Below are 12,936 nucleotides of genomic sequence, written 5' to 3'. Positions count from 1 at the left end.
ACTTTTCCACACAGGAGGCAGGAACAATGGTTTTATTTCTCATGACAATTGGGTACTTCCATGGAAGACAAAGGACTAGATACACACACACACACACACACACACATTGGCAGGAACAATGGTTTTATTTCTCATGACAATTGGGTACTTCCATGGAAGACAAAGGACTAGACACACACACACACACACACACACACACACACACACACACACAATTTTTATTTTGTTTTGTTTGGTACCGGGGAGCGAACTCAGAACCCTATGCTTGCAAGGCAGGTGCAGTGCCACTGAGCTGAATTCCTGGCCCTGTTTTGCTTTTTGGTAGCGGGGAATCAAACTCAGGACCTTGGGCTTGTGAGGCAGACTGCAGAACCACTGAGCTAAATCCCTGGCCCTCCTGTTTTGTTTTTGAGACAGGATCTTGGTATGTAGTTTAGGTCAACCTTGAACTCACCACGTACCCCAGGCTGGCCTCAAATTCAAGGCGATCCACCTGCCTCAGCCTCAGAGTACAGAGATCACAGACATATGCCACCATGCCTGTCAAGGGCCAGATATTTAAAATGCTGAGTAAAGCTCCCCCAACATCCAAGGGCCAGACACTTCTCATTAGCAAGCAATAACACTGCTCACGGCAGCCACTTCTAGAACCATGGGCTCAGGCTGTAATATCTTCAACAGGCAGAGTTGCTCACAGTTATTCTTTTCTTCTTTTTAATGGGGAGGGGAAAAGAAGGGGAAGCAGAGTAAAAGGAGGACAGAAAAAAAAGGAGAGGCTGGGAGTAGTGGCGCACACCTGTAATCCGAACCCTGGGGAGGCTGAGGCAGGAGGATCATTGTGAGTTCTAGAACAGCCTGGGCTACATAGTGAGTTCCAGGTCAGACTCAACTACATAGTGAGGCCCTGTCTCCAAAACAAAAAAAAAAAAAAAAAAAAAAAAAAAAAAAAAAAAAAAAAGAGAGAGAAAAGAAGAATGAGAAGTAGGAAGATAATGAAGGGGAGGAAGGAGAAGGGGAGGAAGGACAAGAAGGAGAAGAAAAGAATGAGAGGAGGAAGAAGGAGAGTAAGAAGAGCAGAGAGATGGAGGAAAAGGGAAAGAATGAGAAGAGAGGAGGGGGAGAAAGGCTGTTCAGAGTTGTTCTGACAGAAGAACAAATTTTATTTTATTGTTTTGATACTGGTGATCGAACTCAGGTCCTTGTCTTGCAAGGCAGGCAGTGGAACCACTGAGCTAAATCCCTGGCAAGAAGAAATTTTAGACAATGGCAAAGCAGTATTTTCATAGAAGTAAATGTCAACCCAGGCCTTTTATTTATAATGTGACAGATTGTCTTCATGGGTCAGAAGTTCTGACAGCAAAATGAAGTACATTCCTATAGCCCTAGAAAGTTCATAAAACATGTTCACCTCCGTTGTCTCACTTAATCATAACAACAGAGGTGGTAAAAACAGGAAAATCAGAAAGCTTGAGAGTGAGCTGGGCACAGTGGCTCACATCTGTAATTCCAATACTCTGGGAGGCTGAGGCAGGAGGACTGCAAATTCAAGCCCATGCTGGGCAACTAAGGAATTTAGTTAAGACCCTTTTGCAAAATAAAAATAAATAGAAAGGGCTGGACATGTAGATCAGTACAAAAACCATGCATGGGTTCAGCTCCCAATACGACTGCCCAAAGAAGTTATGTGAGTGACCCACACCCTTAGGAGGAATGTACACCAGGACCTCATCTAGAAACCAGGTGTTCCACTGCAGAGGGAAGCCCTGCCCATCACTAATGGTGTAACTTTTATCTCCAAAAACTCCAAATGTGAGCTCCATTTTTATTCTTCCTCAAAACATCTAAATCTCGGGCCGAGGATCTAGCTCAGTGGCACCCTACCTGCCTTGCAAGCACAGTTCTGAGTTCAATCCCCAGTACCAGAAAAAAAAAATCTACGTCTCCCAGGGCTTTGTGCATGCTAGGCAAGCACTCTACCACTGAGCTACTCCCCCAGTCCTCTGCCAGTGCTTTTAAAATACCATCCATCAAGCCGGACGTGGTGGCACATGCCTGTAATCCCAGCACTCGGGAAGCTGAGGTAGGAGGATCGTAGTGAGTTCGAGACCAGCCTGGGCTACACAATGAGTTCTAGAGCAGTCTGAACTACATAGTGAGACCCTGTCTCAAAAAAAAACAAAAAATAAAATAAAATACCATCCATCATACAATCTTTACACTGTTCTTTACCTTTTAGCACCTGGACTCTCCCTCTAATCCTGGGACTCAGAACTGTTGGCATGGGGGAGGCTTTGTGAACAGATTTCAGCAGTTTATGAATCTTGAAGGGAAAAACTTTATATTTTTTACTAACTTTACCTCATCTCTAGCATTTCCCTCAAATATGAATATAGCCAAGAAAGCACAATAATTTTAGAAATACCTGTGACTTTGTCATTATTAGAAGCCAGATGTTTTTTGTTAAAGTTGTTGAATATTATTTTTATTCATGCAATGTGGAAATTATACCAAATACTAGCTCTACTGCTAATCTTGTTAATGCATTAGTAAAGAAGCACATATATTACAAATATGTTTTTTAAATATTTTTAGTCCTTTATAATTTTACATATTTTAGGTATATAAAAATATGAGAGTGCAAGCTTTGCTAGCCTGTCAAAGAGATCCATAGCACAAAAAAGTCCTAAGAATCCCTTGAGGTCAGTACCGCATCTTACACAACTCTGCCCCATACCAAGTACCCAGCTCAGGGACTTACACCCCCAAAATACTCAATATGCACTATATGCCTGATGAAAGTATTTGACTTATTTTTAATATTAAACACTTACTTTGCAGATCTTCTGAGCATGTGCTCCTGACAGACTGCCTCCAAAAACTGTGAAATCCTAAAAGGGAAACAAATCAATAAGGATGACTGAAGAGAGATAAAGATCCAGTAAGATGAGCCATGCCTGTACTACCAGCACTTGAGTGGCTGACGCAGAAAGAACTCCTTGAGTTGAAGGCCAGCCTGAGCTACACAGCAAGACCCTGTCTCAAACTGTCCACCAAGAGGAGTAAGAGGAGGAGGAGAAAGAAAATTCATAGATAAGTGTTTTTATAGGCGTTTCACAAAAACAAAGAAAATCTGATTTATAGATTCTATAAAATAGTGAATAAGTTACAAAAACAGAAAATCTGATTCATAGATTATTCCATAAAATAGTGAATAAAAATATCTTAAAGGGAGTTCATGCATTGTCAAGAGCAAAAGACTTAAGTCTTCACTCTATAATAATAATTTGTAGCTGAGGAAATAACTTCTGTAGGATTAACCCTAATATCAGATTCCATGGATATAATCTAGGCATTTCTATTTCTAGGAAACATTTGCTGTTTTGACAGGCAACAGCTGTTGTCTCTACTTATGGACTTCCATTACTTTCACATATAAAGGGCACCCTGTGGGTGTGGCCTCCCTTCTAAAACCTCACCAAAAAGACAGGCAGGCTGAGCACAGTGGCACAAGCCTGTAATCCCAGCTACTCAGGAGGCTAAGGAAGGTGCATCACAAGTTTGAAGCCAGCCTGGGAGATTTAGCAAGAAGACCCTGTCTCAAAATTAAAAAATGAAAAAAGAAGCTAAATGGGGTGGCCCACACTTGTAATTCCAGCACTGCTGGGAGGCTGTGGCAAGAGGACTGCAAATTTAAGCCCAGCTTGAGCAACTTACAGGGGAAAGGGAAGGCAGAGGAGGAAGCAGAGGAAGACAATGGCAATAATAGTGAATAAAAAACAGAACCAACACACAAGGAAGAGCAGACAACAGCGGAGAAGACTGAATAAACTTGAAGCAAACTGAAATCACAAGAATACCTCCCTTGGAGGAAACAGAAGCCTGCACACCTGCACTCAAGGTAACCAAAGCAGGGACAACCCAGAAACCAAGGAAAGTGAGGGGTGAGGAGGGTACTGGAAACAAGTTAACAGAAAGTCTGTGTTAGAAGCAGACTTCAGAAGGCCTCCCCACCTTGAGAAAAGGAAAGTTTATTTATTCCCTAAAGCAATTCAACCGGACTCTGCCATAAAGAAGGATGAGTTTCAGATATTCACAGCTAAACGCCTATATTCTTGAGACCATTCTCTTAAGTGAAATAAATTAGACACACATGTGTAAATACCGCATAGTTTCTCTGGCGTGAGAAGCCGAAAATGGAAATAACAACTGAAATGGATGATGGGAAATAGGAGTATTCAAATGGAAAGGGGAACAAGGGAGGAGGAAGGGAGAAAGGAAGAGACAAAAAAAGTGAAAATAGAAGGAAAAATAGAAGTAAAGCTTTTGTACATAGGGCAAGGAGATAGAGGGGGAGATGTGATAAAATAAAATTTATTTTAAAATTAAAAAATAAAATTAAAAAAAAAAAGAAAGAAATTGGACTGGGGATTTAGCTCAGCGGTTCCACCACCTGCCTTCCAAGCACAAGGACCCAAGTTTGATTCTGGGAACCAAAAAAATTTTTAAAAAGAAAGAAATTTAACCAGATGTATCGGGTTAAGTTTGCAATCAGCCTTCCCTCAACCCCCAACACACCAACAGCCAATTATCACATAAGAGACTGAAGATTTTACTCTGGAAAAGTGAAAAAGTCCCAGAAAAACACCCATAGATACAAACATCTTAAGCTGGAGATTTAGTTCAGCGGTTCTGCTGCCTGTCTTGTAAGCACAAAGGCCCAAGTTCAATCCCCGGTACAAAAAAAAAAAAAATACAATATAGATACAAACATCTTAGAGATCACATCAAAAAGGCTGGTTCATTACTCCCTCGTTCAGTATCCTTCAGGGACTCCTTGTCCCATTTCCCTAAAGCTCTCTTCAACCCAGGATATGAGCATTTTTTGTCCTGAGTACACAACACTTGCCTGGACTTTGTACAGTGACCCTTCCTGTTCTGCCCTGTGCAACCTACAGAGTAATTCACCTCAAGGCAACAATCCTTTCTCAGGAATCTCCACCCTCTCCTCCTTTCCACTTACCTCGGAAGCACAGGAGGCTCAAAAGCATCAATTTGATAATTGTTTTTGTCTGTTTAACTAAGTAGCTAGGTGAACTTCATGTCCAGAAAACACAGTAACTTTCTTTGTTCTATCTTTTCAGTGCTTTCCATGTGAATTTTTGCTCATTCTTATAAGTTGGGGGGAAAAAGTGACTTTTTCTAATTCAGCATTTGGTAGACCCGCTTATAACACATAGTCTTAACATTTCAAAAGTCAATGAGTAAATAAGTACTGTCTCAATGTGATAAATTTATAATTAACCAAACATAATTATTTTAGTACCACTTTAATTTCCTACCACTTTAACTTTAGGCTGGTGAAAGAAACTAAACATTCACATGTATGTATGTATATATATATATATATATATATATATATATACACACACACACACACACACTTCCACCTGTGGAGGTGGGGGGAATCCAAAATAGCAAACAATCTATTCTTTGTCAGATTTTATTGCTGCTATAACCAAGTAACACAACTTCAAAGGCTTAGAAGAACATGCTTACTACCTCCCAGTTCCCTAGTCTAGAAGTCCTACATAGGCCTTACTAAATTGAAATCTAGATTGGTGGGTTGTGTTCCTCTCTGAAGGATTCAAAAGGCCATCTGTTTTCTTACCTTTACTCGCTTCCAGAGACTGCTCGTATTCCTTTACTCATGGACTCCTCCTCCTCCATCTTCAAAGCCAGCTACGGCAAGTCCTTTTCACGCTGTATCGCTCTAGCTCTTCTTCAGCCTCCCTCTTCTATTGTATCACTCTACCACTGAACTACATCCACAACCGTTTTGATATTTTATTTTGAGACAGGCTCTTGCCAAATCACTCAGGCTGGCCTCACACTTGTAACGCTCCTGCCTTGATCTCTCACGGAGCTGGATCCACAGGAACGCACCACTGTGCCTGGCCCTCGTTCACATTTAAAGCACCTGGATGTCCACCTCAATGATCCAGGCAGGCCTCTCTATTGATGTCAGCTGATTAACAACCTTAATTCTTCTTTGCTGTGTAAGGTAACAACACACAGCTTTTGGAGATCAGGACTTGAACATTTCTGGAGAGTCATGATTTTGCCCAAGACATTCTCCTACAGTCTCAGTGTGAACAAATTCTGTCAGGATGCAGCCTGACTCCACTTTGAACACTTAATGCCCAAAGTTCAAGAGCCTGTGGTCCTGACAGTCAAATCCCCTTAGCCCATGCTGCATCTGCTGTATTCCTGGATACAAACACAGCCAGGGACAAGGGTGTCCTTCAGGTACTCACCTAACACTGCTAAAGGAATCTCACTCATAGGAAAAGCTCTTGGATCCTGGGACAATTTCATATAAACGTACATCCCTGTGATCCTTTCCTTAGTCCTCCCTAAGGACTCTTCCCTCCTAAGAAAAAAACTATAATACTCCAGACATAGGAAATGAAAACAAGAAGGCAGATCCCTAACCTTTCCCAAACTGTAAGATTTCATTCCCAATATTTTCCTCCTGTCTCTCTGAAAAGCTTAGTCCACTGGAGTTGTGAAATACCTGACTGAAGACATAAACCAATCTTCCATTGATCCGGCCCCTTCCAGTGACCACGCTGTCTCCAGGAAACTATTAGAGAAATAGAAAGATCAAGGTTAAAAAGTCCAAACACTTCTTTCTTTTAATGAATTTAGCAACTATACCTCATGGAAAGACAAAACACTAAATTCCTTAAAACTCAATCTGAATCCAAAGGAGTCCAACCCTTCCCTGAACCTGCAAAAGCAAACACTGGACTCCACTAATGGGGTGAAGAGTACTGTCCTCTGAAACTTCATCTTCCTTCCTGAAAACAAAATAATCAGGCTGGAGTGACAGCTCAGTGGTAGAGCACTTGCCTACCATGCGCAAGGCTCTGGGTTCCAACCCCAGCACTGAGGAAAGGAAAGGAAAGAAGAGGAGAGAAGAGGAGAGAAGAGGGGAGGGGAGGGGAGGGGGAAGGGGAAAAAGAGGGCCAAGTATTTAGCTCAATGGTGCCACACCTGCCTTGCAAGCACGAGGTCCTGAGTTCAGTCCGCAGTACTGCCAAAAAAAAAAAAAAAAAAGAAAAAAAAAAAAAAAAAAAAAAAAAAAAAGAAAGAAAAAAAAATAATCTAGAAATGGCTTAGGCCACCATCAGATGCTCATGGGAAGAAGAACATTCCCAAAAGCCACATACCCCTATCTTAAACCTTAAAAAGGCAAATCCAGCCAGGTGTGGAGGATTACACATACATGTAATCCTCAAACCTGGGAGGCTGAGGCAGGACGATCACCACAAGTTCAAGGCCAGCCTGGGCTACACAGTGAGACTCTAGCTAAAAAAAATTTTAAATACCATTTTTCATGGAAACCCATCAATCAGTGTAGTCCATAATGGTGCAAATGGAGCAAGCTGGTTTGGTGCCCACTTTACATCTCTTTGGTTGCAGAAATCATATAAATATATATATATATATATGTATGTATATAAAACGGATCAAAAATGAGGCCAGGGAATTCCATGTACCCATTGAAGGACACTAATTTTTGCTGATCTCAAGAACTCAGAGGTATAAACTTAAACCATGACAAAAAAGACACTGGCCAGCATTTAGGAGTACCTGGTTCTCAGAATACAACTAAAAGACATTCTCATGTCTTTAGAAAGACCCTCTTTCCAAATTTGTCACTGTGTACTAGCCAGAACCGAACCCACAACCAGAGCCCTGGGAACTGGGACCAAGTCAAACTGCACAGAGTTTTGAACAGCCCACCCCCATTCCACCTGTAGACAAAAAGGAGGGAGAGGGAGAACACAAGGCCTCAGCAGTACTTCTCAAGAAGACTCAGAGAAGCTCTGCAGACTCATTCCTCTGTGGCGAGCAGAGCCACAGCTGGGAAGTGTCCATACCACCACTCGAGCAGATACCTTATTCTTATCAGCATCCATTCCAAAATCTGCACATCTGTGTTCCACAAACAGGTCACTCTCAACAAAGCTGCCAGGGTCCACCAAGAGACTGATTCGCTCCCTGGCAGTCAGCTTTCCCTAAAACACAAAAGATCACTCAGTAGTGTTACCAAAGTTAGTAACCGAAGGAGAGTTCATACGAAAGCCAGAACAGGTTTTGCCCCTTCACCCTGACGTGAAACCCTTCTTTCTCTCTGACCTGCCCAGGGCAAACAAGTGTTATTAATAAACTTCATTTCAGACAGTGCGGAAATCAAGGTAGACAGGTGCTCCAGGAGCCACCTGACTGTGAAAGGGAGGAGGATGGGGCATGGTGTTATACCCTGTAATCTCGGCACTCAGGAGGCTGAAGCAGGAGAACTGCTATGAGATAAGGCCAGCCCAGTATTCCTAGTAAGCCCAAGTCCAGTCTGGACCCTAATTCAAAAAAGGAGGGCAACCTCTGCTCTTTCCCTCTGTTCCACTCCCTTAAATAAAATCTCCGGTCGGGAAAAAAAAAAAAGGAGGGCAAGGTGGAAAGAGGTGGGATTATGGAAAACCTAAAGCTAGAACAAGCTAACTACTCCAGAAACACTTATGAGGGGCCTAAGGAGTCTTTAAAAAATGGTGAAGCAGGTGGAAATGTAATGCAGGCTTAGGTGAAGGGCCGTGAGGTTCTACCCTCAGATTTCCAGGCTTCTCACCTCACCAGGCCCAAAGCCACCTATTTGCTCTGAACTCCCATAGGGCTCTTCTGTCTCCTCCCCCAGGGGCTTCTCCCCTTCCTCCTACTACCTCACACTGGGAGCCCAGCTTAGAGACCACACACCTGACAGGGAGCCCACAGCAAGTAACTGTTGCATAAAAAGGAATGGGACAGAGTGCTAACAAGCTTGCCTGAGAAGAGTTCAAAAAAACAAACAAAAAATAGCACTCAGGAGGATCTCAAGTTCAAGGCCAGCCTGAATTACCTACCAAAATCCTCTCTCATTATCCTCCAAAAAATTCTTAGAGCTAAGATTGGAAGTCCCAGTCTAACAGGAACCTCCACTATGCCACAGCTGTAATCCTAGCGCTTGAATGGCTGAGGCAGGAGGGCAGCAAATATGAGGCCAACTTGTGCAATTTAGCAAGACTGTGGCTCAGCACGCCTTGGGTTCAATCCCCAGGAGTGCAAACAAATAGTAAAATAAAATAAAAAGCCTCCACTGCTTGGGTTCCCAAAATCTCAGCCCCAACCAAATACTGTAGACCACTGTACCTCCCCCTAGGAAAGCAACCAAACTGGTAAGAATGTTTTAAACACTAAGCAATCCTATACACCATTATATAAAGCTGAGTAAGTCCCAAGAAAGAAATTTGGCAGTATGGAATTTTTTTTTTTTTTCCAGTACCAGGGATTGAACTCAGGACCTTTCGCTTTTGAGGCAGGCAGCCACACTACTGAGCTAAATCCCCGGCCCGGCAGCATGGAGTTTTAAAAAATTTTTAAACATTTATACCCTTTGACCCACTAATTCCACTTCAAGGAAATCTATCCTACAGAAATACTCCAAAACTGTTTAAAAGAAGGTGAAAGTCTGCCTCCCAACCAAACCATCTTTGGTAAAAGTTTCTGCAGGCTATATCTAAACCTAACACACTGAATATGGACTGAAACCTCTACGAATTATAAGCCAAATAAACCCCTTCCCCTCCAAAAATAAATAAATAAAATAAAATAAACCTAACATAATCTGCCTGGGAAGGGGTGGAGTGATGTTCCAGGAAGGAATTGGGCAACTGGCTCCCACTCAAGAGTACACGGAGCACTAATTGGCCTCTCCAGAGGATGATCTAACATTCTCTCACCCCATAAAGGGAGGGAACTCCACACACCACAAACCATCAGCCAAATTTACAGTTCACTCCCAGCTATTAAAAAGGAACTGTTACCTTCGGGCCTTTGTCAATAGAAATAGATGACGTGTGAATCAACACTTGATCTAGACTCTTACATCTTCTCCGACCCCAGCCTTCTCAGTCACCTCCCCCAAGCTTGTTAGTGTCTGAGTGCTCTTTGCCCACTAAGGTTCACTTCTGCATTTTTTTTTTTTGTACCGGGGATCGAATTTGGGACCTTGCACTTGCGAGGCGGGCAGCAGAACCACTGAGCTAAATCCCCAGCCCTGTCCTTTCTTCTTGATAACTTGTCCAGCACTTTGGGATAGACTCAAGCACAACTCAGGGATACACTGAGTAAGCCTGGCCCCAATCTGAGGTCACCTCTCCCAGTTTCTTTTACTGCTAAATTGCCCACCCAGTTTATCTTCGAAGGCCAGATGTGATCCTCAACTCATAATTCAAGAAGTCACGAAATCTATTAGTCTATATAACCTAGATGCACTACAAAAAAAAGTGTGAAGTTAAAAAAAAGAAAATCGCCTGATGCTGAAGCACAGAAATATGTATCCAAAGTATTTATTGCATTTTACTGGCTGGCCTATGAGTACCTGTAGTCAATATGATGCTTTCCTTTTCATAAATTAATCTGAAAAACACAATCCAGGCAGTGCAGGGCAGTTGCTCACTCCAGCCAGACAGCAGAGTAACCTGCAAATTCCCAGAGAGGCCACATGCTGCCTGCCCAGCCAAAGGATGAGCGCTGAGACCTCAGGAGGGTGCCTGTCTCTGGGCAGCACACTTCACCCCAGGTTAATGTGATTCTGCCCAAATTACTTCCCCAACCACATTCCTCGATTTTTCTTTACTCATCGTAGAAAAAAAAAACTTGCCCGCCACTCTTTCCTGGAGCAGAAAACTAAGCAGATCTTTTTTAGTGAGTGTCCATCGTTGCTTTTCTCTATTCTAAGAATAAGATTGTGAAGGAAGAATTATGATCATCTTCTGTATAAGACAAACTGATTCCTGGATATTAAATTGCACAAAAGTTTACAGCTGTTAAATGGAGAGCTGAACGGACCCGTGATAGGTCCGTCTAAAATTTCAAGGGGGACACCAGCGGGTGACGGCTCAGAGAAACCCATCCCGATTTCACCAGCTTCTAGACTGAGACCACTGATTCTCCAGGTGAGCGTCATTGCCCCGCCCCTCCCTGCACGGCGCCGATTGGCTGAGCGGCGTCTCGGGCGCTACGGGCCAGGAGCACAATGATAGGGCGCAAGCGAAGGGGCGGGCTCGCTCGACCCTCGGACTTACTCGCTTATGCTGCGCTTCGATGCGGCGCTGGCCTCCTCCCAGCAGTGCGGCGCTTCTTTTATTCTCTATACGTTCGTTAACGGAGGCGCCTTGGCTGCAAAGGCTGCGAGCCGCAGTGCGGAGACCACTAGATAGAACGCTGAGCCTAGCTCCAGCCGCCGCCACTCGTATGGCCGCCGCCATTGTTGCTCAGCAGGCGCGCCTCACTCTAGCGCACCTGAGTACGCATGTGCATAAAGCCGGGACACGCCTGCGTAGCGTCTGCGGAACGTAGGGATCTGGGGGCAGGGCTACTGAGCGTTTTTTGGGAGTGGAGCGTGTGTTTTATAGGCCTTAGGCGGTATTCAGAGATATGCAGAGAAAAAGCAAAGGCCTGGTCTTCGGAATTTTTGCCTGCCTTGCTGCACAGAAGAGGGAGTATATTCGTGCTTTCTTTTTCTTTTTAAGTTTATTGGTATATTTTAGGTATGCGGTATGATGACTTTGTACCTTTACAAGATATATCTTAGTTTTTTTCCCCATTCCCCTGCCCTCCAATCCTTCCAACCTTCCCTATTCAGGCTTTCTTTAGCCACCTAGAACCTCAGCTTTATCATCCCTCCTCCTCTAGAAAATGAGCTGATAGTAAACATTAACCAAGGTTAACTGAACACTGTGCCACATGTTGCTTTTTGCACTTACCATTAACTAGCCCATATTCTGATTTCACAAGTGAGGCAAGTGAAGCAGAGTGATTTGATCTAAAGACAAGACTGAAGATATGGTAGAGCCAGGATTCAAACTCAGAGATTCAAATTCTATTGAGTATACCAGGTGTTGAGCACAGTAACTTTAACTTGTACCTAGTCGGTTTCTTAAAACGGCTCTGTTAAAAAAAAAAAAAAACCCACGACCTTTGTTAAAGAATAGTAAAGCAATCTTTATTCAAGACTCTGTTACACTAAGGACCACTGCGATGATATTGACTACAGTTAACTCCCAGTACAAAGAAAAGGGGGATTATAGCCAAGAAGTAGGGAAGAAGAGGAACCTTGAAGGGACAGTGAGACTCTGGCTAAACCTATCAAAGATCTTGCTGAAGGCAAGCTAGGTTACTCAGACATCACCTGCGGGATGGTGGACGATTCGAAACCTGATCAGATGCAAAGAGTGATTAGGTACCAAGAGTAGAGGATTCCAGAGGAACTAACTTAGCAAGATTCTTGCTAAAACTAGACTCTACAAGAAAAGACCTTGGGTGTCCCAGGTCAGGCCTACTCAAGAAAGAACTCATTAGAACCTAACCAAAGTTTGGCTATGGAGAGAATCTTGTTAGCACAGCAGTTTCAGGATCAGGTTGGAAATGCAAATTCTAAGGTGCTTAGATTTCACCCCAGACATGTTACGGGGTTTGGGGGACTCCTTGTAGAGATTCCTTCTATGTATTTCTTTATCCTAAACAAAGAATTGGAGAAAAGCACAAGAGGTTGTAAGGTTGTACATTAAAGGTAGGAAAAGAAGTACACTCTGCAAGGTGAGAGCTGACCACTTTGAAAGAGAATACAGGAGCCAAGAGCTTAATGGCAGCCAGATACACAGGAAAGCTAAAGGTCCAAGGTCTGAAGTCTCCTGGCTAGACAAGGCCCACCTTCATCTGTCTGACTTAACAGGTACTACGAGACCTACATTTGAATCTCAGCTTTTAGGAACAAACCTAGAAAATAGAGAAAGGGCTGGTCCTGGGAGAACATGAGAATTTTGTCCACTCCTCAGG

At 43.2% G+C, this 12,936-nt stretch overlaps 1 protein-coding gene across 3 annotated transcripts in view; it reads right to left on the bottom strand.

Annotated features, from left to right (window-relative positions):
* Window positions 1-11,422, bottom strand: part of Pccb (propionyl-CoA carboxylase subunit beta) — a 76,289-nt gene extending 64,867 nt beyond the window's left edge. For 2 of the 3 annotated variants that reach the window (XM_010625513.3, XM_010625512.2), the window contains exons 1-4: window positions 11,184-11,422; window positions 7,965-8,084; window positions 6,575-6,643; window positions 2,832-2,888 (exon numbers count right to left, since the gene is read on the bottom strand). In XM_010625513.3, coding sequence (XP_010623815.1) covers window positions 2,832-2,888; window positions 6,575-6,643; window positions 7,965-8,084; window positions 11,184-11,366 — 429 coding nt within the window. In that variant the 5' untranslated portion in view covers window positions 11,367-11,422. The remainder of the gene's footprint in view (window positions 1-2,831; window positions 2,889-6,574; window positions 6,644-7,964; window positions 8,085-11,183) is intronic. The other variant, XM_033759470.1, reaches the window with a different exon arrangement.
* Window positions 11,423-12,936: the final 1,514 nt, after the last annotated feature.

Source organism: Fukomys damarensis, unplaced genomic scaffold (genome assembly GCF_012274545.1).
Source record: "Fukomys damarensis isolate Sample0158 unplaced genomic scaffold, DMR_v1.0_HiC HiC_scaffold_37, whole genome shotgun sequence".
In the NCBI taxonomy this organism is placed as follows: domain Eukaryota; kingdom Metazoa; phylum Chordata; class Mammalia; order Rodentia; family Bathyergidae; genus Fukomys; species Fukomys damarensis.
This window is presented reverse-complemented; position numbering and strand designations above follow the sequence as displayed.